The sequence below is a fragment of the Camarhynchus parvulus genome, chromosome 1A (genome assembly GCF_901933205.1).
Source record: "Camarhynchus parvulus chromosome 1A, STF_HiC, whole genome shotgun sequence".
Classification (NCBI taxonomy): domain Eukaryota; kingdom Metazoa; phylum Chordata; class Aves; order Passeriformes; family Thraupidae; genus Camarhynchus; species Camarhynchus parvulus.
The window spans coordinates 11,188,186-11,213,997 of record NC_044586.1 but is presented as its reverse complement, the minus strand read 5'-3'; the positions used below and the strand labels follow the sequence as shown (position 1 = coordinate 11,213,997).

The window sequence follows — 25,812 nt, the reverse complement described above, 5'->3', positions numbered from 1 at the left end:
ACTGCCTCACCCGATTTTAACAGGTGGCCCATTAACAGAGGATAACTGCCTGACCTCTAACAGATGGCAATAGAATACACGCCCCTGGCCACATCTTGTATTTGCAACCTAAGACAAGCAGAAATATAGAAAGGAAAAAGAACCAAGACTGACAGTGTTCACAGGGGTCCGAGGATGAGGGAAGAGATGAGGATCTGACTCTGTTTCAGAAGGCTTGACTTATTATTTTATGATTTATATTATATTAAAACTATACTAAAAGAATAGAAGAAAGGGTTTCGTCAGAAGGCTAGCTAAGAATAGCAAAAGAAAGAATGAATAACAAAGGCTTGTTGCTTGGACAGAGAGTCTGAGCCAGCTGACTGTGATTGGCCATTAATTAGAAACAACCACGAGACCAACCACAGATCCACCTGTTGCATTCCACAGCAGCAGATAATCATTGTTTACATTTTGTTCCTGAGGCCTCTCAGCTTTTCAGGAGGAAAAATCCTAAGGAAGGGATTTTTCAGAAAATATCATGGCTACAAAGACAACCCAAAAAACCAAAAAGCAAAGACAAAATTAATTGCAGGACAAAAGAGCTGGCTCTTATCTCTGCAGATGGATATGCTAATAGGAAACTCGCTGCTGTGGAATGCCTCCACTGAAGGCAGCAAGGAGGAAAGAGCCCTTAAAACCACTGTGGCCCTTGCCTGAAGGCTCCCAGCCTCCCCTGTACTGCTTCGAGGCTCAGGAAAACACTTTCTCCTAACGATTAAGCTCTGGAAATAGGGAGTGAAAGCCCCGTTTTCGCAGCGGCGGGGAGTTTCAGCGCCCCAGGCCGCTTCAGGAGGCGCTCCCAAGGCGGGCCGGGAGCAGGACTGCATCTCCCATCATCCTCCGGGCGCCGCCGCCATCTCGGCACCGACCGCCGGGCCGGGCCGGCGTCCCCGCTCTCCCCGCTCCCCGCCGCGTTCCCCGCTCCCTGCCATGAGCTGGGACGGCGCCGGCGAGGAAGTCCGGCTCCTCCTGGACCTGTGAGTGCCGCCCCGACACGCTGCCGCCTGCCCGCCCTGCGAGGGGCTCACAGGGAGGGGGGCAGGCCTTGGGCGGCGGTGCTGGAGCGGCTGCAGCGAGTGCCGGGGCGAGCAGGGCCCGGGAGCTGCGGGAGAGGTGGCGGGATCGTCAGAGGTGCCCCTTGGGGAGGAGTGACAGGGCAGGTGACAGGGGTGACGAGGTTTGGCAGGCAGGTAACAGGATGTAGCGCTTGACAGATCTGGGTGTGCAGGGACAGCTGAGGATCCCTGGCTTCACCTGGCCCCAGAGAATCCACCGAATGGTGTTTGGCTTTGAGTTTTTTCTCCGTGTTGATACCGAAATTGGCTAGAAAACAAATTTTCTTACACAATTTGAAATATTAGAAAGCAGGCATTCTTTATTGCATAGCTGGACGCATTTGGAGGATTTTTCCTCTAAGCGAGTCTATCGTGACACGTTACAAGATGTCTGTGAAAAATGCATGTATTTTATGATTGGCTTTTTGCAAATATTAAAATGAACATGATATGTGTTGTGTTAGAAAGTAATGCTGTATTAATTCTCTTAAGTACTGTGTTAAATATAGTTTTAGGTTATAAAAATTGTTAAAATAGAAACTGTGCTATGTAAGATGCTTTGTTTAAAAGAAAAGACTCGCAGCGAGATAGCAGCCACAGGACACCCAAATCTTTCAGAGAAAAGGAATTTATTGCCCTCTTACCAGAAGAAACTAACTCTTTCCCGCCTCGAAGGCGCTGTTAGGATTTGGAGGAAGAAGTTGAGCATGACCAGACAGAATCCTGTATTTCAATGGAATTTATGCATCATGTATGAAGTGTATGAATATGCAACAGGCTGTTGCTTTTAAAAGTTAATCCTCTGTTAACGGGGGTCCTTTTTCGGGCATGATGCCCAGAAAAAGGTACCCGGACGTTTTTAACTCTTTGTCTTTATGGTCTCATATTGTCCTAATTCAATTTGTCCAAATTGTTATTACTCTCATTGTGTTACTATTTTTTTAAACCATTTTATTACTATTAAACTTTAAAAAAAATTTAAAAACAAGTGATTGGCGTTTTTCACAATGTCTATTCCGTAGTGCTCTGTAGACACTCTACAAGTGCCTATAGTGCATGTGTATTCTTTAAAGCATGCTTGCTGGCTAATACATAAACATCACTTTCCTAGAACTAATTTTCATGCATCCACGTCTCACTGGAAGTCCTGCTGTTGTGAAATACCAAGCTGTGTTTCGTGTCAGGTACATACAGGCAACGTGTGTGATTGTGATATGTGTGGAGGCTGACCGTGGGACAGTTATAAGGACGAATTCTAATAAATAACTGAGGAAGTAAAGCATGGAAGAAGGCCTTTGAGTCTATCCTTTGTTCACAATAAGTCTGAAATTGATTTAGGAGCATTTGAATTAAAGTTTTAAGATGTTGCTTTTTGACAAGAACTTTCTGCTTGTAGGTAAGCCTTTAGAAGTTTTGCAATAATAACCTTTTGAAGTATAATTTTAAGAATATTGTAGTAAGGCTCTTTGAAACTATAGCTTTAGAATATATAAAAAGGAAGCATGCTTATCTCAAGGCCCTAAGAAAACAGTGAAAGGCAGCTTGAGAAAGGAAGATGAACAACAACTCAAGGATTAATAGTTTTGACCAAGGGAAGCTGGACATCACCGTCATGAGATTAATAGTCTTTGAAATTAAAAGTTGGACCCACATCTGGAAGCTGGACCCCACCAGCTCGGATACTCCTTTCAGGATGTACATCCTGAGAAGACTAAATCACAATAGTGTATAGAATTGTGACGTAAAAACTGGGAATAGAAACTGCTGAGAAAGCTTATGAGTACCCCTATAAATACCTGTAAGCCCCAACTATCGGTGTGCAGCTGGAGGGAAAACTTCCCCCACTGTACCCAGCGCTGTATTGCTCATACTTGACCATATTAATTAATAAATTGATTGATTGCTGCTTGAATATTGGCCTAGTCAAGCTTCTCATTTGTGACACTGTGGTCCTAGAGGGTCTGAAGGGGTCTCTGGTGGTCACCAAGTGTCCCCAGTGTTGCAAAGGGTGACTTTGCATCGAACTTTTCTTAGGGCATGCACAGTTGCTTCTTGTTACATAACTTCTGCACAAAAGCCACTAAATTCCTCATTGTCTGTTTACCCACTGGTTGCAGCTACATTTAGCATCCTGTGTGTCTACTTTTTTATTATTTTATGTAATTTGCTAGTTAGTCTTTAAGTTCTATCTTGCAACTCCAAAGGGGAACTGAAAATTCGTATTCTCTGCATTGACATGTCAATGTCAAATTCCTTTGTGTTCTGGAAGAAGTTCAAAACTGCATGGGAATAAAATATTTCATTTGAAAGATAAAAGAAGAATATGTAGCAAAGAGTACAGTTAGATTGTTATTTGTATCTTAAAGCACTGATGATAAGATTATAGTTGCCATGGTGTAGCCAGTAAGTGTTTTATAGTTTCCTATAAAGTAGAATTACTGTGAAAACTTTTATAATTTAAATGATTAATTGTGTAAACTGCAGATCAGTATTGTGCTATGAGAATATCAACCAGCTTTTTGAAAAGAAGGTGACTAATCTTATTAACTATTCAAGTTAAATTTAATATGCCACGGGTAAGAGTTGGCATAGCACACATTGATTTCCATGTATCTGAGTTGGGTTTGGAGTATTTTCAGCAGATTTGAACTAAGCAGTTGGTTTAGTGGTCCCTTTGGAGGTGCATTAGTGAGACAAGCCCCTGCTTTCTGCTCACCATGTTGCACAGATCCTGCCTGTGACCAGGTTCACATATGTGGTCTTCAGAGATGATCATAAATGGTGTGTTTGTTATCTTTGATGAGATTTTTTTTTTAGAGGTAAACAACTATTCATAATTTCTGCAGTCAATAGAGGAATGTTGTATATAGATAAAGTGTTTAATCTCAAAGAATGTGGATGGTGTAACCTATATGTCCTGACACAGAGCTTGGTACAGGCTTCTCTGTTGATCAGTCAGGAGTTCATCCAGCAGTCACTGAGGTTCTGTGAAGGTGTGGAATTCTTGCACATCTCTGCAGGAACGAGTTAAAGGTGATCCTGGAGCGTGCTTGGGTATATAGGGGTGTCTGCAGGCAAGGCCTGGGTTCTGCTTGAATGTCTCCTCCATACAGTGTCCTTGCAGTGACCTGCTAGATGTGCTTGTCCTCCACTCTATGAACTTCAGTGGCTTTTTAAACATGCTTCCATTCTGGAAAACTTACTTATTTCCAGCTTATTTCCTTAAGTCTGCGCTAACCTTCAGATCATGAAGCATCAATATTTTGATGTCTTTAAAGTTTTTATTTGGTGTGAGTTTAATTTCCTGCAGTTTGTTGGCATTCTGATGCCAGACAAAGTTTTGCTGCAAAACCAGTTACCTGTAGGGACTCCAGAGCTGTGGTTATATGCTAAATTTAATTTGGCATTACTCCAGGCTGCTGCTGCCCCCTGCACTCAGCCAATTGTCCTGGCAGTGTTGTTTCTGTGTCCTCAGAGTTTTAGTTAAGGGGGTTTTCATTCAGATCAGAGACTTAACAGCTCACACTGCAACTGCAAATTTCAGAGACAGCTTGAGGGAGGCACAGAAAGAAATGGTTGAGGGGCTGATTTTTGCCTTCAGCTGCTTAGGGAACAGTTTCACAGAAGGATCAGCTTGATCCCAAAGGGCAACAGCTGAATCAGTGGTAACTTGGAAAAGCTGAAACTGATAAGGTCTGAGGGAACCATAGCTGGGTGCAGAAGATGACAAAATATGGATTGATTATTCTACTTCTACTATGTAATGCCTCTTTGTGACTATATTGTAACTTTCCTTTATTTCAGATGCCTTCAGTGTTTGACAAAGAACCTTTCCAGATACTCTGCAGATATTAAGTCGTTGCCACCCAATATAAAGGATAAACTGATCAAATTAATGAGTAGGCAAGGGCAAATAACTGATGAAAATATCAGTGAGGTAAGAATCCATTCAAAACTGTACTGTCTGTACAGCCTCACTTGCACACCAGCCTGTTCCTGAGTGAAGTGTGTTTTGAGATGCTCGTGCGTAATTTATTATATATATTATATAAAGGATTTCAGCAGCTTGCTAGAATTCTGTTGGTAGAATTCTATTGACACTAAGCACACAATATCTATATAATTTATTTAAATTTTGATTCCTTGAAATATAATGATGGCAGAGCTAGGAATCGATAGTTCAAATTATCCCATCCCTTTTGCACACTTCTATGTGTCAGTGTTTCAGCATCACACCAGTTAATGACATTTCTTCAGCTGTAAATTCAGGGGCACATCTGTTTTGCTGTTTACTGTTATCTTGTTCAGCCTCAAAGGGAGGCGTGAGAATTGAAGGAAGCTAAAGGTTGGCCTTGGTGAAACAGAAAATGAATGACTCCCTGTGCATTCCTGCTTAGACCTGGAACTCAAGAGACAAATATTCTCAGCTTCTTAGAGTCATGATAGTGGAGCCAAGAGTAGAGGCAGAAGCACTGTGAAAAACTTAGAAACAAAATAATTTAGCTTTAGATAAAATTATTTTGTGCTTACACAAATTAAGTGTTTGAGTAAAAATCAAGTTCTTTGGAAAAATTGACTGGACAAAATCTGGTTTAGGCTGGCTTTTAAGTAAGGAATAAATTCAAAACATCATAACAGATTATATAATTAAAGCCATGTGATTGTGTGTGTACGAATGCACAAAATCCATCAGGATATTTTTAGCCTGGAAATAAACTAGAGACCTTAATTTACAGACTTTCCTGCTGTCTCTTTCTAAAGTCTCCTCTGTATTTGTCTTCATCAGCAGTTCATCAGTGCCTTCTCTTGGAGCCTATTTTCCATGTGACCCTGGGAAATTCTGCTCTGGTTCTTTTTTCATGTGTTTTTTCTTTCTCTGTTCATGCAATTTTCTGCAATTATATCCTTATCCATCCATCATTTTCCTTGGGCATATTATACTTAGCTTTCTTTGCTAGCAGTATCCCATTTATTTTTATACATGTCTTTCATGTCTTTCCTCTGTTTTTCAGGGGGTTTTTTTAATAGAATTTTGCTTGAAGTTAAATTTCAGTTGAAATTCTGTTAATCTGAACTTTTGTGTATACTTTTATTTAATCTCTTAACTCTGTATTCTTGTCCAAATTTGTGTTACCATGCATCTTTTCCCCCCTTACTCTGCTTTTTGCTTAGAGCAGCCATCCACATGCATGTCCAACTCCTTATTCTAAATCCCTTTTACCATGAAGTTTTATAAAGTCATTTGGCAAGTGTCCACAAAATATAAACCTGTATTTTTAAATCTTTTTTTTTGTGTGCTGCCTCCAGACAACCCTTTGCCTATCTCAAAATCTTACATATTTGCAAAACAGCCAGTTTGCCTTGTATCTTTATTGTACATTGTTAGAGTGAACAACAGGAGGAATCGGCCTTTAAGAAGCCTTTCAGCTGTGCTGTTATCTTCACTAGTTTATGGAAATTTGTGTTTCTGTCCCTGGGAGTTAAGGATGGGAGTGACAAGCTCAAGGGAGTATCTGGCTGTTGTTACTAAAATCTGATGCCTTCCACTGCTTTGGATCTAACTTTCATAAATGTTCTCTTGGGAAAGATTTCACAAAAATTCCAATCTGGGTCTTGTGGGAGTGAAAGATCCCATTTAATGAGGATTTGGTACCTCTTCATGGTATGGTAATGAGAGTGCTTGAGTGTGTGTGGGTGGGAAAAATACTTTGGGGGGAAATTCCTTCTAAATATCACTCTTATCTGTTATGCAGGTTGAAGTTCTGATCAAAGTCAGTAGTTTTTGTTTTGCACTGCAGATTTCTGCCCCCAAATGTTTGCTAGCACATATGAGGGCATTGTCCTGGGTACACATGTAGCAGGTGAACCACCAAGATTGTATTTCCATTGTTTGAGTGGCAGTATTAATGTGTTCCTGTTCCATGTGTCACAGAAACAGTTTGTGCTGTAGGAGCTGAACTGTTACACAAACAGACCAGATTTTCTTTAGTTTTTAGTTCCTAGGACTGGTAACCCTGTCACAGACATATTTTATGAAAATTTATGAAAAAACCTTTTGCTAGGATCTTTTCTCCTGAGAAGCTGAGAGGTCTCAGAAATGAAATGTAAACAACAATTATCTGCTGCTGTGGAATGCAACAGGTGGATCTGTGATTGGTCTCATGTGGTTGTTTCTAATTAATGGCCAATCACAGTTCAGCTGTCTTGGACTTTCTGGTAGGTCACAAGATTTTATTATCATCCCATTCTTTTCTATTCCTTGCTAGCCTTCTGATGAAATCCTTTCTTCTATTCTTTTAGTGTATTCTTAGTGTATAATTTTCTTTTAATATAATATATATCATAAAATAATAAATCAACCTTCTGAAACATGGAGTCAACATTCTCGTCTCGTTCTGGGGCCCCTGTGAACACCACCACAGTAACCCCACCCTCTATTGCAAACTTGTATGTGATGTGTAATATTACAAGTATTGGCTGTAAAAATGCATGTGTTTGATGGCATAGCAGAGTTTGACTGAACTGGTGGGTTTTCATTACAGGTGTTGCACCCTGCTGTGGAGTCTCTGGACCTCCGAGACTGTGATATTTCAGATAGTGCATTATTGCAGCTTTATAACTGCAAGCAGCTGAAAAAAATCAACTTAAATTCCTGCAAGGAGACCAGATTTGGAATTACTTCAGAAGGTGTGTTATCTGTGCACAGATAACTGGGATCTTATTTCTGGCTTATTTTTCTTGTTAGATTGGGATGAATTGCAAAGAATATATCTAGGGTAAATACTGCTTAAAAAAGAAATCCCCAATGCTACCCCAGTACTAATTAAAAGTCTTTCCAGTGGTGTAAATTTCAGGCCTAGAGCACTAATTATCTTAGGAAAGAGCTATCAGGTTACACTCCTGCTAGATTTCTGCTAAAACCATGGTATGCTCAACATGTTTTCCACTTTATCTTAATTATTCCTTCCTCAAAACCTGTTCCAGAGCCTTTGGACTCAGCATGGTGGTTATGTTAGAGAACGAATAACTCTTTCAAATGTTGTTTTTTTGGCAGGAGTCATAGCACTGGCCTTATCCTGTCCCTACCTGCGTGAAGCCTCTTTCAAAAGGTGCTGTGATATAACTGACAGTGGAGTTCTGGCTCTGGCACTCAACTGCCAATTCCTACAAATAGTGAACTTGGGCAGCTGCTCAGGCATCATGGATGCATCTCTGCAGGCACTAGGAGAAAACTGCAAATATCTTCACAGTGTGGACTTCTCATCTACTCAGGTAGTAGCTACGGTGGCAATTGGCCAATTGACTTTTGTTTGTTTCTATTTTAAGATTGTCATGATGAAGTTCAAAGGGGATTGTTGTAGCTTTACTCTTGACAAGATTTAGGACCATAGTTTATTTCTAATTTCTGCCTCTTAAGGAAAAGGAAGGGTATATTTTGCTTATTAGTGATTGGAAAAATACATGTTTTCATATTAGAACATGTATGGTGAACCAAAGATATACTTTTGTTATAATCTACCTAGGGTTTTTTTAAGTATATTTATTTAGTGCAATAATTTTCTTTAAGTTGTAAAGTAATCCTGAATATTCCATTTAAAGAAAGTAGAATCTTGGACAGATTATTGCCTGCTTTCAGTTAGGACAAACTGATGTGGGTAATAGTCTAGGATGTCAAACAATACAAGCACCTAGTAGGAGTAAACACTCCATAATTAAATGATATTTTAGGAGTGATTGTGCTTGTCAGAGTTATATTACGGAGTCAGCACTGAAAGAATGACATTTTAAATGTCAGAAATGGCAGGGAAGAAGATTTAACAACAGTGTTTAGCATGAGGAGGGGGAGACAAGCTGCAAAAGCGATTCTGTAACATATTTCATAATTGCAGGGAGATAATGAAGCGAGGGAAAGGTTTTTTGCAGTAAGTGTAGCATTCAGTTGACACTGATGGTGAGTAATTATGTTGAATGTGAGTCCAGTACTGAGCATTCACAATGAAATGTCGGTCTGGAAATCATGTAGGAGGTTCTTATTTTAGATGCTATTCTTCTTTTGATTTTTCCAGAAGTAGGGTATCAAAAGAGTCTTAATTTTTTTTTGGTAATTTTTATTTGTTGCTATTTAACTCTTATTTCTCCAGAGTTACTTCATTGCTTTTTTATTTCCTTGCCTCTCTGCCTTTATGGAAAACAGCTATTTCCCTGTGTGTATTTTAAATGAGGTAAAAGCTTCTTCAGTAACTACATGTTTACACTTTTTTTTTTAACTTTTCTACTATGATTACTTTTTTCCCCAACCCAAATTGGTCTAGGTAGAGCAGAAATGCTTTTTCAACCTATAAATTTAAAGTGCTATGCTCTGGCCATATTAGTGTACCCACTGTTAAATGAGACAGGGAAGCTGAAGAAATAGCAGTTACACAGTTGGAAGTATCCTTGCAGAAGGCCAGGCTGGATCAGGTGGCAGGAAGATGAAAGAGTATTTAATAGAATGAAAAAACCCCACCTTGGATAATTTTCTCTCCTAGTTTAGCTGGGAAGAAAATACTGTAGTGTTAAGTGTATTCACTGACTGCAGGGAGTGAATAAATTAATATGATTTTTGCATCTAAATAGCTTGAAAAAAATTGAGCTTTAATCCATTGTGTTTTTTCCCTCAGGTAACAGATGATGGCGTTGTAGCACTAGTGAGTGGAACATGTTCAAAGAATTTAAAGGTAACTGACTTAACCTAATAACAAAGGAATAAACAAAGGAAAATACCTGCATTTTAAAATTATAATTAATATTATCAGCAGCATTACTTAGGAGGGAGGGTTTTTACTGACTGACTTTCATTTCTGACCTCTTTCAAGATCCTTAGAGTTTATAAATTGGAAAGACTTTGCAATAAGACAATGGCTTTTTTACTTTTATCCTACAATATCCTAAAATATACTCCAAAGTATATTTTACTAAATGCTAATTTCACTAGATTTGAAGATCTTTTTTCCACATTTCTTCTTATATGTTAAATTTATTGATAGGTAAGGCAATTCAGAGGCAGGGGAAAAAGTTGGTAATAACCTGTTTTGTTATTCTGCTTTTCATCTTTTCCTAGCATGTACACAAGGCAGCAGTTGTACAGCTGCAGAGAAATTAAGAAAAGTGCAGGGTTTAGTCTGATCTTGAAGAAGTTCTTTGATTTCTTTTAGGAGCCATGTAGGTAAATAGAAACACTAGAAACTTCAGCAGAGGCTGTTTTGGGAAAATAGAGGAAACACCAGAATTTAGTTTAGGTTCTATTCTCCTGGACAGCTAATTGGTAGAAGAATATCGTAGGCAAAGTGATGGGACTCAAACACCATGGAATCTCCTTGAAGAGTTTACTCAGATGTCTTGAGTGCTATGTGTGTGTTGGGAAAACTCACCTTTGATGTTGGAAAAGATGAAAGTTTGACAAGAAAGTTTCACAGATATGGATGCTTGGCAGAAAGCTCTCTGAATGTAGAAGCTGAGAACAGAATAGAGATGGAAGCAAGTTTTGATATAGAAGAACAAGGGATGTCTAAATTGAGAATTGCTGAGCCAGTCACTACTAGACAACTAAGAAAGCAAAGGTTAAGTCTAGCTGGAAGGAGGTTTTATGGCTAGAGCAAAGGATATGTTGACCACAAACAAAACAGATGTTTTTACCAAGCAGAAATAGGTCTTAGGAAAAGAAGAAAGATACCATAGGCAAACAAACATGCCAATGTGGCAAGTAGAAAAAAGGTCTAAGAATTTTCCACTGCAAGAAAACAGAAAAACAACTTTAAGCTTAAACTGTACCATACTAACTCGTGTGGTTGGATAGTAATGACTGTAATATGGTAATGATAGTAGTTGTGATAGGCTATAGGTAATAGTAAAGGTATTGTGTATGATGCTGATTGGTTGTTATGTATTAAGATGATCAGAAAAGAAAAATCTATAATGCATTGTAACCAGAACTAAAGCAGCTTCAGGCTTGCCTATAGCTGTAGCTGGGAGCTGTAGGCATGGCCCTGTTAGCCACAACCTGAGACTGCTGTAACATCTCCTATACAATAAAGAGCATTTTGAAAAGCTGCCTGGAGTCCCACATCTCTGGTCTCAGGCTCTTACACTTTATGTTTTTAGTTTAGACTCTTTACAGAAAAGCTGTCTTATTTTTCCTTAGGGTATTTTCCTGCTCTGTACAGGACCACATATGAGGTCAATGCACAGAGGTCATAATTCCTTTTGGTTAGGGATCTCTGACATAGATTGGGCAAAGGAAAGCTTTGCCTCTAAAACTCTGGCTGCTCTGACAGGCTGTTGTCATTCCTGTTTTCCTAACAGGAGATCCACATGGAGCGCTGTGTGAATCTGACAGACATCGCTGTGGAAGCCGTCCTTACTTGTTGTCCCAAGATACACATTTTCCTGTTCCATGGATGCCCACTGATAACAGGTAGGTCTAATTACAGGAAGATAACTTCTTGCTAATCATACCTTCTTGCTTTCTGAAAAGCACGCTGTACTCCATAAATAATCCCAAACAAATAATAACTTACTGGATAAAATAGTCATTGTACACTGAGACTTTCCAGGCAGAGTGAGACTTTTGCTTTGAAATGTGGCAGCAGCCTTCAGAGAGAGGATTTTTTTGTTTGTTTGGAAATAGGTTTTTTTTTCTCCTTTCAGCATGCTGATGAAAACCCAAAGACTTCAGAAAAATATTAGCATCTTAAACCCCTACTCTGTTCCAAAAGTGTGGAACAGCATCCATTCAAGAAACAGTGGAACAGAGTAGGACAGCCTATGGGTGTTTCAACTTCTGTTGGTTGGTGATGTTTTACAGTTAGGTGATTGGAAAAAGAACCAAAAGGGTTTGGATTACTACAGATGTATCTGAATTGTGATATTGTGGTAGCAAAATAAATATAAATGCAGATATAGAATTTCTTTACTGTGTTGTGTGCCTAGTCCAAATACCACCTTTATATTCTGAATGAGTAACATGAAATTCCTTTGTTCTTTCTCAGATCGGTCCCGAGATGCTTTAGAGCAACTCATCATATCAAACAAAATCAAGCAACTAACATGGACTGTTTACTGATTATTTATCCTGTACATGTGAGTGTCAAGTCTACAGGTGGAGAGCTCCTTCAGTAAACAAGCACCTTGGAGAACTAGCTGGTGACTTTTGTTCCACCAGGTTGCATCCCTCCTGCTTCCCACTGGAGGTCTCCATTGCCATTCCAGTCCTTGCCTGTGAGCCTGGGCTTCCTCATTGACTTTCCTTGGGGCCCTGTCAGTCTTTGCATCGATCATACTTCATTAAGAGGAAAGTTAAACTATAATTAATATTTCAGGGCTGTTGCTCAGGCTTCCTGAAGTGCTGGATTTGGCTGCTACTTAGTATCCTTTAGCAATTTAGCCACAAACCCAGGTTAGGTAAGTGTGTGTTCTGAGTTTGTATTCTGGGGTGGTACTTAAAATTAAAAGTACCCAGCTCAAATGTAACATTGACACACAGCAGTGTCTGTGAAGTTGAGAGTTGAATCTAACAAATACCAACAGGCAGAACTGATAAATGGAGGTGGCATTAACAGTGATACAAATGTACTTTCAGTAGTAACAAAGAATCTCCTTTCACCGTGTACTTTTGCTAGGTCTGGAGTAAAAAACGTAGGTACCTTTCTTCTGATGTTACTGATGCTGCAGGTTTCTGTTCTTACTTACCATCAAATACTTGCTGGATTTTTACACATCCTAAAGTACAGCCTGTGAATGTGTAAACATAAGCTTGCTTTGGAATTGTTATGGTGACTTTACAAATTTCAGAGTAGTAGCTGTGACCAAGAACAGGATTTTATACGTGGGCAAATATTTAATTTGCCCTGCCTTTTGCCTGTGTTTCTATATGAAAATACTTTTGGGGAAAAAAATGCTGGTACTCATAAAGTGTATCTGTGAGTGAAATAGGACCAAATGTAGTGTCTGAGCACATAAATCTCAGGATGCTAGAGTGTGTTCTGCTGTATGCAGTTCATTACATATCCAGTGGCCCCCAGAAGCTGGAAAATATAAATAAATTTATTGTTCAGTTATAGTAATATTAAAAAAATAATTTTTGAAGCGTAGAGCGAGTTTATTACATGATGGAGCAGTGCTCTCATCACAATTATAAGTCATGTTCCTTGGCTTTCTTGAACCAGCATAACCACTAGTCAGAGTTCTAGGATTTCTGCATTAAGCTCCTTAATGCCAGCCATTTTAGCTTTATAAGGGCATGGAGCACACTGGGTTCATCCTCTGGATCTGGAAGTAGAAGGGTTGAGCTACAGTGGTCTAACATGGATTGATTACATCTGGAAACCTAAAGAGTTTAGGCAACCATAAGGAATATATTTACCATTTAACTCTTGTCATAGCACACCTAAGTGTCGCAGAAATAAACCAATCTTATATTAATCTATTTAAAGTTCAGGTCTAATTGCATGGTAGGTAATTTTTGTTGCCAATATTAAATGATATTATGATGTCTGACAATAATCTTTGTTCTTCTGTTGATTATATGGTTTATGAAAGTGCAAGACTATTTAGAAAAGTTGTTCAGGTGTCAGTAAAAGCATATTTTTCCAAAACCAGCACCTAAATCCTTTACTCTTGTTGCATGGCTCAGCCTAGTGATGAATATTTTCCTGTGATCCCTGTGGGTGTAACTGCACCAGTACAAACCATTGGTACAAGGAGTTGATTTTGCTACAGTAGCCACAAGCATCTGGCAGCTGTCACTGCAGCAAATCCTTGCACCAGATAGAGGCCTAATAACCAAATCTACCAGGTTTTATTTCCTTTTTAATTTTTTTTTTCCTGAGGAGTAGTTTATTGTTATGCCCTGTGGAATCCTTGGGATCAATCAGGACCCATTATTCCTTTGAACTCTTGGGCAATAAATCTGTGTTGCACTGTTTTTGATGTTGAATCATACAGCTGTTTAGGCAGCCCTGTGAAACAATGCTGCTGCTAACCTCAGTAGCAAAGTTGTCCTTTTTCTCCTTGCTAATATAACCTTGGATTTGTCACTTGTTGAAGGCAAATGCAACTTATACTGTATCCTTAAGTGTACCTGTAGATTTACCATCTTCCCCTACAGCCTCTTCTCAATGTGTAACTTAGTGGTACATCCTCACCTGGTGCTTAAAAAGCTGTACAACACTGCAACAAGGTAACACTGTAATTTTAGGTTTGGAAGTTTCACGTAAGCTACTTTAAATCCTTCACCCTTAGAGCTTATGTTTTTAGTATTTGCATAACTCTACTGGAATGTTTTTTGGTTCACAGTAATTTTCAACAAATGTTTACAGGCACTGGGTGAAGTGGGAGAAGAACCTCATGGCTGTGCTTGCCACTTCATATTCTCTATTGTTTGGACATTGTTATTGCTGTGAGCCTTGCAGAATATTCACATATTGTTACGAAGATTAAAGTTTAGAAGTTGGCTGTTTGGATAGTTCTGAAAACTTGTTGGATTATAGAACCATGTACATCTGACTATGCTCCTAAACCTCCTACTTCATGAATACCATGGTTTTCTGAGTGAGTACCACACACAACTGCGCATTTGTAAGCTTTCACTACAGCACCTGGCACCACTGCACGGTGGGCTATGGTGCAGTTATTAGCTCCCTATCACTGCTCGTTCAATAATTGACTGCTCAAGTTGACGCTTCCTGTAAGACTCTCAAAAGATTGGTTTCTTCTTCAGATGGCCACAGTTACAGCATCTTACCTGAGGATCAGATTTTTTTTTGGCCATGTTTGGGAGATGAAAGTGGTTCTTAGTTGGCAGATAGAACAGAATGATTCTGGAGTTTGTCCAGCATCTACTCAGGAGAAGAGCAAAATAATTATATCAGACTTGCATTCCCTGTTTTTATTTCATTACCCTCTGTTTGTCACAGAAGTAAAGACCTCTTCATCCCTCAGCAGCTTCCCAAGGTGACAGATTACCTGGTTTACCCTTGCAAAGGGTAATGTAGGGAATGTAGATCATTTGACCCTGTTCTCAAGGGAATGAAGGTACCCCGTAGCTGGTACTATTTATTCACTTTCCATTTATTACAGCTTTTACACTGGCTGGCAGTCAAGAAGCAGAGTTTAAATTTGGGTGCAACTCCTACATAATCACTCTGTCAGTTTCAAGGAAGAGGAAATTTTTATTATAGAGGGAAAGGGGGAGATTTAAATTAGTTACTTTGACATTCAGAAGAGATACCCAGAAAAAGAGCAAGGCACTTCAAGTTGAGCATATTATGAGCTAAAAATCTAGTGGAGAATTTTATGGAGGACAGCAATAATTTTCTATATTTAGAAATCTTCTATAAATAAGCTGCAGAAGCCTGTAGAAGCAATGCAGTAGTCCTTCAGCCACAGCCCTCTCCCCACAGCAGTATGCTGGACATCCAAACCATTTCACAGTAATGTCAGCAGGACACAAATACACATGGGAAACATCAAGCATGCAAACCCGTACATGTAAGTTGTCTGTAGATCTGCACTTCAGTGCAGGCCCCTTTGAATACAGTTTGCATGTAGCTTTTACATCAAATTGAGCAAAAGCCTCAGTGAGTATGATTGAAATCAGTCCAGTGAAGGTACAGTAAGCTGCTTTACTGTGTAATTCCCATTTTCATGTTATATACCTGCAAAAAGCCAATCAAGTGAGACAAAATCCCATAGAAAGGCAGCTTCAAGAATCATCTGAGCGATTTGAGGGCTGATAACTCCAGACAATACTTGATGTTAGCCCATAGTTTTCTTGTCTCGTAGACTCAGGCAGTGAATATTCTACAACTTTGTGCAGCTGGCTGTGAATGCTGTGGCTTAAAAACTGATGCCTGCCAGGGTCACCAATCAGCACTTCAGTCTGGTGAATCCTGATGCACTTCTGCAGCCAGTGATGCAGACCATCAGCAAGTTGTTCATCATAAAACATATCTCCTAGGACTATGAGGTCCCAGTTGCCAGCCTCTGAATTAATGATGTTCTTAATGGTGATGGGGAAGGGATTCAGGTGGTTCAATTCACAGTTCAAGATCATTGCCATTCCTGCAACTGAAGAAAAGTCAAAGGAAAATTAAAGTTACATTTTAGGATTCTGCCATTCAGCCCTCTTACATATTTCTGTGATGAAATCTTTCATTTTCTTCTCTTAAATGTTGTTGTTCATCCTATCTAGGGGGCTGCCACAGTTTTTATTATGAGTCAAAATCTAGCATGAAGTGATGAAATTTTCTCCTCATTACACCATGACACAGGGAAGAAGTTTTCCTAGAATGGATACCACTGGAAACCCAATCATGGAATTGAAGTAGAATATAATAACTGCCTTAATCTATGGATATACTTCCTTCCTAACTAATGAGTAATTAAATTATGAATAAACTGTATTCATAAGTCAATTATGGAAAGACAAAGCCTAGAGGAAAAAGGCAAAATCTAGGCCCTGATGTACATGAAAGTACAGGAAAATGCTGTGGTCCTACAGAGAAGCCAACTTGCTGGTTGTGCTTGGAGTTCTCATCCAAACCAGCTGTGATGGTGTATGGACAACACTTGACAGAAAGTTTGCTGTTTGTTCTAAGGAGCTATGGAGATAGACCTAGGCCAAGAGAGGCTGGTACAACCCAGCTTCCAGTACTGGCAAAACCCATTCCTCTTTTTAGCATTCTTAGGATTCTGTTTGGAACTTGAATTTCTCCCAGATGGAGCAAAGAAAAGTCCATGTTAAAGGTGCTTTAAAAATTAGTAAGTATCTTTACACAGAGATGGAAAAAAGCCTTACTAGGGTCAATGTCATTGGCAAGGACTTGGGATGCACCACTCATCACAGCAGCTATTGCTGTTGCTCCACATCCACTTCCAAGATCCAGAACTGATCGCCCTTTAACCACATGTGGATTATCTAAAATATACCTGAAAAAGAAAAGCTTTTAAAGCAGTGAACAAGATAATGCAAGTTTCTCAGGTTTGCATTAGACTGCATAAGAGTTTCTTGCCAAACATGTAATGAAGTGTGGTGCCTTAACTCTATTCCACATGTGCAGCTGCCACAAAACTCCTTATTTGTCTCAGATGATATAAAAATCAAGGACCATAATTTTTCTCCCTTAGTGTCCTCCCCCACCCACAAACAAAAAGAAATTCAGCCAAATAAGCAACATTTTATGTCAATCAGCTCCTTCTCTGACAGGTGAGCTTATCTGTTAAGTAGACACAAACTGGTAAGTAGACACTTCTAGGTAACTAGAATTCATCAGAATCCATGAGAAATAGTGAAGTAAGGATTTGTAGAAATTAAAAGCAATCTGACTGAAAAAAACATGATGTGTTCACAGTGAATATGGTGCCCCCCACCAATCTGAAACACTCCTTCTGCAGCTGCTTGGAAGAAGAGGAATTTCTCCTCTTTCTTTTCCTGAGCGATGCAGATAGAGGTGCAAATACTTTGAGACTGCTTAGTGTTGTTTCTGAGTAGCAATGAGAAAAAGAATAGAGCTGTGGTGAGCAGAAAGGGTATCTTCATCTAATTGCTGACACCTTCCAAGAGAAACCCTGAAAAACCTCTAGGCTGCAAGTGGAGAACTGACACAAGGCAAGTTGCAGTTCTTGTTAAATACTATGAATCATATTATAACTATTGCAGAGGGTTCAAAACTTAAACAACTGTTATGAAATTCAATTTGCTGCAAAGGGGAAAGCCCCAGGTGTCAGGGAGAAGAGCACTGGGTGAAATGAATTACTGCAAACCACCATAATGTTACTATCAATTTCCATAACTACTTTTGAAGTAGAAATAAGAAAGGATTCTACATTTGTGTTATCTTCTGACAGGGAGGAGGGATGACTCTTCACAGGGGTCAGAGGTAAACACAGCTTTTGCAGGGGGACTCCAGTGCAGATGACTGTCACAGAAATGTTAAGACTGGTGTACATTGGGAATGGATGGATGGAAATATCTGGGCCTGGAAGCACCAGCAGGAATGGCACCAAGAGGCTTAGTAAGCTTGTCAAGTGCAGGACATTTGTGTCCAGGCTCAGCAGCTCAGATGTTTAACAGCATTCCCCCAAGGCCATCACTCCCCTAAGTACAGCCCCTATTTTACCACCAGCACCAAGGACAGGTGTGGGATCTCCACAGAACTGCTGTGTTTCTCCTTTCTAGGAGCCCCTCTGGGATTTGCCATGACTTTCCATTAGTAATTTGTGTAGGGCGTGATGTGGCCCTAATGCTGCAAATGCCTTGTTTCCAGCTGAGTGGTTCCTGAGATTTTGCTGTTGGTTGGGTGACTCAGGACAGCTGGATGCTGCTGTGTCCCCTGGCACAGTGCACACAGTGTCTCTGCCCTCCTGGGTTAATGAGGAATCTTGGGTTACACCAAGAGTAGCTTGAAATAGGAGACTTTTGATGCTGTGGAAACGCCAGCTGTGATAGGAGGACAGTTATATGGGGGCAGCCAAATGTTTTTGTGCTCCCTTTTTACTCTTCCAAATTATGCAACTGATTTCTGACATTTCTTAATACATCAAACCAGTGCATAAACAGTAAGACAATAAAGTAGTGAAATGCCAGATAATTATTATTCCTACCCAAATATCTGAGCATATAAAACATATGATAGGAAAATTAAGAGATTAACTAATCTATTTTATATACCCATGTTTAGGAGCACTCTAGTTCATCTACATGGCATAATCAACTCATAATTTAACAGTAAGACTCATCTTTTACCTGGTCAAAACTGCCTTCTTATTTATGCTTTCTTGCAGAAAAACAGTAACGCCCCAATTCAGATTCTTCCCTTTCATCTATGTGGGGACTCTCTGACAGCTTGTTCTCTGCTGTAAAAATTAAGATTTTTTTTTTTCTGCTGTTTAAATGAGAGATTTGATTTCACAAAATAAAAGAACTCTAGTTCTTCTGAATCAGGAACATTTAAAGACATTTTGACAGTCAGCAGCCAAAATCAAAATGTGCCTTCTGATGTGACTAAAAGCCCCAAAAAGTCACGACAATAAGGCTGCTGAATCCTAGATGAAGAGTTATTCAGGCTAACCAACACTGCAAGTGCATCAGCATTAAACTACTTTTCTCAACAGACCAGAAGCACATCCACACTCCAACAAAAAACCCATACATGTTATGACAAAATAGCAATCCTCTTGTTTGGAGTGATAGAATTAAACACCTCACTAGGTTTTGATGGCATCTGCACAGCCCTTCCATGGATCCAAATTCAGCCCTGTTGTCAGCACATGCACAGCCACTGATTATAACAAATTTCTATTTAAAAGACACAAGTTATTTTACACAACAGGTGCTGGAACTCGTTGCCAGCCAGTAGGGACTGGGACACTCCAATATAAACAGAGGAGGATGGATAATGCACCCATAATAGGCAAACACACATCACTAGGAATTGCTACAAACAGAGCCAGGTCTGACATCCTGGCACACTGCACTTATCAGTTGTGGTGAATTTTGCTGCATACCTGGAGAGGGCTTGGCCTCCTGGCCAGTAAATTGCCCAGAATGGGTCCCCATAAGGCCACAGGTCAGGTTTCTCTCTCCAGAACCTGCAGCGGGGGGTGAGCAGGCGCAGCGGATCTCTGGGGTGAGGTGCCCGCTGTTGGTGACCTCAGTGTTCTCCTCCAGAAACGCTCTCACCTCGGGGGCCAGAGCCTTGCCTGAGCTCCAGTGGCAGCAGCGCTGCCAGCACAGAGAGGGGCCTCCCCTCCTGCTTCTCCACACCTTGGCAAGGGTGTTCTGCCTGCCCAAGAGGAGGAGCCACTTCCAGCCACGGAAGGCCATGCTTCCCCAAGGACACCAGCTTTCCTCAGCAGAGCTCGGAGCACAGCTTATCTGAAGGAAGTTTGAAACTAACTCACAGGATGTTGTTGTTCATAGTGATGGATGACAATTCCTGAAAGGAGAAAAATGCTATGTCAGTGATGTTTCTTCAGTGACTTCAAGTCTTTAAGAAGAGGAGATCCCTGTGCTCTTGTGCCTTGCCCCTGCCCAGTCTTAAGTCTGAAAGAAGTGGTATTCAAGAAAGAAGCTATCAAGAGACCCATTCAGAAGAGGACTCTGAACTTATCCAGTGAGAAATGACCAGTTAGTGGGACAGCCAGAGCTAAAAACTGAATGTGCAACCTTTTAACATCTCTCTCCCTCTGCCCTGAAGACAAACACACAGCAATCTACTCCCATTTTGGGTTCTTCCACTGAATCTTCAGATTTTGCAGGAAGACTCTGGCCTGTGGACATAGCAGTGGTTATCAGTAGGTTATTTGAAGAGACACCATTAATTACCAGTTTTATAATGGTGATGAATCTTTATACAAAAGCATTTTTTAAAGGCAAGCAATTAAAGGAATTCCTCTCTCTCCCTAAGATTTATCAATCTGCCAGCTCCAAAATTGACAAAAATAGGGAAAAAAACCCCAAAACTGCTCTTAACCAGAGTAGTCTTAATTCATTGCATTTCAGCCTGTATTTTAAAGGATTGGTTAGTCTTGTGGTGCAATAGTCTCACTGTGGATGTTGTAGAAGAAAGCAGACTTCCATCCCTGTAGCCCACTGTGAGACACTATATAAACATGCTCCAAGCTGTCTGAAGAGAGAAACTGAACCCAGCACATTTAAATTCATTTTTAAAAGTTGATACATTTGGACTGGATGGCCTTGTCACACCACTCTATGTGTGTAGTACACTTCACACAGGTAATGAATAAGGAATGAAAGATTGGTGTGTCAGAGTTTAGATTCATGTAAGAATCAAGAGCATGGGGAGTGGAGAGTCACAGTACTGCACTGAGAGGCAAAGGAAGAGCCTCTCAGCACTTTATCACCAAACTTTCCTCACTCACCTTCTCTTGCAGACCCTGGGCCTTTCCTATGCTGATCCTGAGAGTATACTCAGGAAGAAGTGTCCTGAAGGGAGAGGAAATGTTTTCCAGCCTCCCTGCTTAGATCTTCTTCACCCATCCATTAGTATTTCCATATCCTTTTTCCTTCCTCACCTGCTCTCTAATTTCTTTTCAATAACTCAGACTTCCTTGCTTCAGGGCACAGCTTTTGAACCTCCCCTGAAACTGACGACCAGGGAAGCATTTCAGGCCTGTGCTTCCACAACAGCAAGACTGCAAGTACAAACAAACAAGAAACTCAACATGTTGTTTTGTAATTGTTTTCTCTCTTCTGCAGTGATTTTCACAAACCAGCAGAATAATGCATGAAGAAAAACAACTTTCATCCCAGCCCCAACAATTTTTCACAACAAAAGAATCATGGACTACTTCAAGCTGTGCAGGTTGTCCTTAAAACTAGACAAAGGGACAACAGGAAGAATATGTCAGTCTTAACACTTTGTAATTAATTCGATCAGGTTTTTTTATTTGTCTGTATCTTTAGAATAAAATCCATACGTGTTTAACTGAACTTTTCTTGTGTGCTGGCCTCTGCTTTAAGTACTGGCTTTAGTTTCATCACTTACTAAAACATTCAGCTGTGAACTTCACACTTTGCTTTTTAGGCTCATATTCCCACTAAATCTTTGTTTACATCATTGGCTAAAGGCTTTATGTTTCTATTACAAATAAATACACATGATCAAACATTTTGCATTTTTCCACACTGGAGAATGCCATTCAGCAGAGTCCATGTAATTAATGAATGCAATTAGCAAATGCCTTCCTTCTTGAAGGCAGATCTCTGTAATCCTCATCTGCCTAAGGGAAGCATGATGTTAACTGCAATCAATTGGAGAGATAAATCTTGTCAGCAAATGCTGTATGCTGGCTTTTCTCCACGAATTGCTGCAAATTAGCAGGGCTGAGATCCTGTAGTGTTTATTTTGCATGGCCTGTCACGATGGTTACTGTCCTGAAATTAATGTCGGTACAGAAACACCTGCCAAGAGCTCAGCACTCAAGATGCCAAACTGAGCTTAAATGCTTAGTGAGGGAAGGCATCAGGATGGACATCCCTGTGTTTGGCACTCTTAGCCCATCCATCTTACAGGGAATAAACCCAGGATGGATAACATGATGGACATCCCTGTGTTTGACACTCCTGGCCTGTCCATCTTACAGGGAATAAAACCAGGATGGATAACAGGATGGATATCCCTGTATTTGACACTGCTGGCCCGTCCATCTTACAGGGAATAAAACCAGGATGGATACCAGGATAGATACCCCTGTGTTGGACACTCCTGACCTGTCCATCTTACAGGGAATAAAACCAGGATGAATATCCCTGTGTATGGCACTCTTAGCCCATCCATCTTACAGGGAATAAATCCAGATGGATAACAGGATGGATATCCCTGTGTTTGACACTCCTGACCTGTCCATTTTACAGAGAATAAAACCGGGATGAATATCCCTGTGTATGGCACTCTTAGCCCATCCATTTTACATGGAATAAAATCAGGGTGGATATCCCTGCATTTGACACTACTGCCTTGCTTACTATAAACCAGTGGGTGAGTAGATTTTGGACTAGAAGACAAAACCTAACAAAACATGTAAGAAAAACCTCATCTCCCCCCTCGCCAAAAAAACCCCAAAACCCTAAACCAAACCCCCAATTTCTATGCAATTTAAGCGTTGTGTTTTTTTTTTGTTTTTTTTTTTTTTTTTTTTTTGGCAGCAAGAGCCATCCAAAGCCCAACCACCCTGCCCTATCCCCTCGGAGGATGCCAGCCCTCCCCACACGCCGCCCGCGCCGCGGGCCGAGCGGAGCGGCCGGGGCCCCGCGCCGCCCTCGCCGCTCGCCCGGCAAAGCAGCCACAGGCCTCGGCAGCACTGGCAGCTCCCGGCCGGGGCAGGGGGACAGCCGGGCCCGCTGCGCGGCCCGGTCGGAGCTCCCGGCCCGCACGTACCTGCTGCTGCCGCTGCCGCCGTGCCGGGGCCGGGCCGGGCCGCGCTCCCTCCCGCCCGCCCGCCCTTAAAGCGGCAGCGCCGGAGCGCCCGGCCCCGCGGCCTCCGCTGCAGCTCGGGCCGCCGCTCTTGGCCGTCCTGCAGCGCCTGCCCCGCTCCGAGTCCGCAGCCCTGCTCGGTGCCGTGGGCTCGCTCCGCTCCCGATGCGTTCGAAAGGCTTTTCTGAAAGACGTGCGTCAGTGCGAGCTAGCCCTGTTTTTAAAAACGCTGATAAAAATCCGCGCGGGAAAAGGAGCAATAACACACGGCCCAGCTGAGCGGCAGGGAAAAAGAGGGGGTTGTTTTTGCCCTTCGCACATCAGATCAAGGGCGCTGTCAATGCGGTGGGGCCCAGGGAAAGCTCTCCAGCCTCTCGGAGACAGCAGCAGCTCCCACAGGCAGCGCCCAGGGCCGGCTCTGCCCCTGGGGCGAGCGGGATCGCTGCCCGCTCCTCCGCTGTTCCCGTCCCGCCTGCTCCATGTCCCGTTCGTATTTCTGCTGCTCCAAAGATCCCTTCGCTTCTCTCCCCAGACCCTGTCCAGTGTGGACAGGAGAGAAAGGGCTTCCCACCCTGTGTTTTTGCTGTCCCTCAGGAGGGCACAGCTCGGTAAGGCAGGTAAGGCACACACACACACACACACACACACACACACACAAACGCTGGTGTTTCCTCCGAGGCCTCGAAGTGGCCACATTTTCACGTGGCAGTGACTGGGACTCAGTGGTGTGGGACAAGGAGCCAAGCGCACCTGCATCCCCTCCAATTCCCCAGTTTCTGAGGTTCGCAGAGATCTCCCCAAACGGGCTCACCTCCCTCTGAGACCCCTGTGACTCTCCAATAGCTCCCACCTAGTCTCTGCTCCATCTCCAGTCCCATCTGCTGGGATTTAGGGAATACAAGCAGCTTCTAAAGGTTCTCTACCTTCCCCGTGGGACAAAGCGTACCAAATTTCTCGCGCTGAGTTTTTGAAAGGCTCTTGTGCGCTGCCCGAGGTGATGATTCTGCAGTACTCGGGGTGCCAGGGGTTTAAACCGGGCGATTCCTGAGCCCAAGCCAGGGTCTGCCCAAATCTCTGAGGTTACGAGGCCATCTAGTGATCTGCGAGCTTGTTACAATTAAAATGTACTCTCCAGGGTCGGAAAGCTGCTTGTAAACCAGGATGTCCCCTTTAATTGCGGGTGATCCGCAGCCTCCCGAGAGAAGGTGACCCCTGCGTGCTGGGCTGTGGAATGACCAGGACAGAAGCTGGTGTCCTCCTGCCACACGAAGGAACCTGGAATCCACAGACATGTTAAACTGCAGGGATACTTGCATGCCTTTTGCTCTTCTGAAGCAGGACCCACGCTCAGTGTTTTTAGAAATTGTACAAACGTGGACCTTTGTGGTTTATTTGGTGTGGACCAAAGAAATTATTTATTTAATGTGGACATTATTTCTTAGGGCCCCCAGGGGAACTGTGAAGTTTAAAAAAGGTCTTTCGGCAGCTCTTGCTAGTCCTCTCCAAGAAGGTAGGTGTTGAAAATACTCATAGCACCCAAAATTGTGCAATATTTTGCAAAATAAAAATTGTGAATAAAACATGGGGTTTTGTGCCCTCTAGATACTCACCACCATGCTAGGAATGAAGAACTCAGTAATGTTATCAACATCGGCTCAGGATGCCATGGAAGATATGGAGCCAGGATGCTGACAGGTGATGATACAGATCTACCTTACACATTTTATTTTATGCCTGACATGGTTCTCAGGAAAACTTTTACACTTAGATCACCAGCTGCTTTGATTGACATTTTAACAAGTATCTTCTCAGTTTTTCTGAACTTCTGATATATGATTTTACTTAGTACTATGTGAACCTCAGTGAAGTCACTGCTGTCTAATACAGACCAACATCACACTTGAAAAGGCAGTTTAAAAGGACAGAATCATAAAACCACAGAGTGGCTTGTGGTGGAAGGGACCTTAAAGATCATCTAGTTCCAGCCTCTCAAAGAAGTTGTCTAGCAACTTCCAGCTGAGATTTTGTAGGTGAAAAACAAGGGGTAAAGTCTTTACTTCCCAGTAACACTGGCAGGGATGTTAGAACCAGAATTTTTTCTCATTTAACTACAAGTAATTAGTTGTGATTGTACAGATTCCTAGCATGACACAAGAAAGCCCCGATACCAGTGATAGCTGCTGTGCCTCTTGTGAGAGTCTGGGTGAACCCCGTAACCTTTCAGGACAAGCTTTGTGCTGATTATTTCACCAAAGTATCAAAGCCTGTCATCCATGAGAAAACAAGTTTAATTTGCAAGGGCTTTTTGCTTTAGATGGTGACATCTTAAGAATTTCAGCTACAGTTTCTGGTATCTTGTACAAAGTACCAGAAGTGTGCTGGAATTTGCTCTGAGGACAAGGGCGTCTTTGATCACCACATAGGATCGATTTGGCGTATCATGGAGGAGTGCAACACTTGCAAAATGCAGTTGTAGAGTAGCACACAGGGGACTCCCGGGTGTGCAAGGGAATTAGGGGATTACTGGCTGATGCTACAACTGCCCAAGTGTCTGGGGAAATCTTGTTTGAGCCAATTAATAACAAAGAAATGGAGCTGCCCAAGGACAGAGAGGAAGGCATGGCAGAGAGGAGCTACGTTCACACTAGCAAGCCCACAACTCTTGAGTTTTCACAGATACAAAGGTTAAACTCAAAGGAAGGCAGGCCAGTGGTTCAGCATCCAAGTGACCTTCCCAGGTC

General features: G+C 41.6%; 2 protein-coding genes across 4 annotated transcripts; one reads left to right on the top strand and one right to left on the bottom strand.

Annotated features, from left to right (window-relative positions):
* The first annotated feature begins 896 nt into the window (after nt 1-896).
* Nucleotides 897-14,669, top strand: AMN1 (antagonist of mitotic exit network 1 homolog). 3 transcript variants are annotated; one of them, XM_030960706.1, is made up of 7 exons: nt 897-1,019; nt 4,902-5,034; nt 7,640-7,784; nt 8,152-8,369; nt 9,758-9,814; nt 11,439-11,550; nt 12,125-14,669. In XM_030960706.1, the coding sequence occupies exons 1-7, from the start codon at nt 973-975 to the stop codon at nt 12,196-12,198; spliced, it is 786 nt and encodes a 261-aa protein (XP_030816566.1). In that variant the 5' UTR covers nt 897-972; the 3' UTR covers nt 12,199-14,669. The 3 variants fall into 3 exon arrangements, with proteins under 3 accessions (XP_030816566.1, XP_030816565.1, XP_030816567.1); XM_030960705.1 differs by lacking the exon at nt 897-1,019 and adding an exon at nt 2,058-2,281; XM_030960707.1 differs by lacking the exon at nt 897-1,019 and adding an exon at nt 3,489-3,878.
* Nucleotides 14,670-15,230: 561 nt separating this feature from the next.
* ETFBKMT (electron transfer flavoprotein subunit beta lysine methyltransferase) lies at nt 15,231-23,074 on the bottom strand. Its single transcript, XM_030960704.1, is given in 6 exon segments — nt 15,231-16,202; nt 16,933-17,063; nt 19,641-19,749; nt 19,752-20,071; nt 21,171-21,290; nt 23,036-23,074. Coding segments are annotated over 4 exon segments (813 nt in total). The 5' UTR covers nt 19,960-20,071; nt 21,171-21,290; nt 23,036-23,074; the 3' UTR covers nt 15,231-15,837.
* Nucleotides 23,075-25,812: the final 2,738 nt, after the last annotated feature.

What these genes read in the sequence shown, in the direction of transcription:
- AMN1 (XM_030960705.1), top strand. Translation starts at nt 2,220, where the DNA reads ATGCATCCACGTCTCACTGGAAGTCCTGCTGTTGTGAAATACCAAGCT. An exon ending in ATTTGGAATTACTTCAGAAG is followed by an intron (nt 7,785 to 8,151) that starts GTGTGTTATCTG and finishes TTTTTTTGGCAG; the next exon opens with GAGTCATAGCACTGGCCTTA. An exon ending in TGGACTTCTCATCTACTCAG is followed by an intron (nt 8,370 to 9,757) that starts GTAGTAGCTACG and finishes TTTTTCCCTCAG; the next exon opens with GTAACAGATGATGGCGTTGT.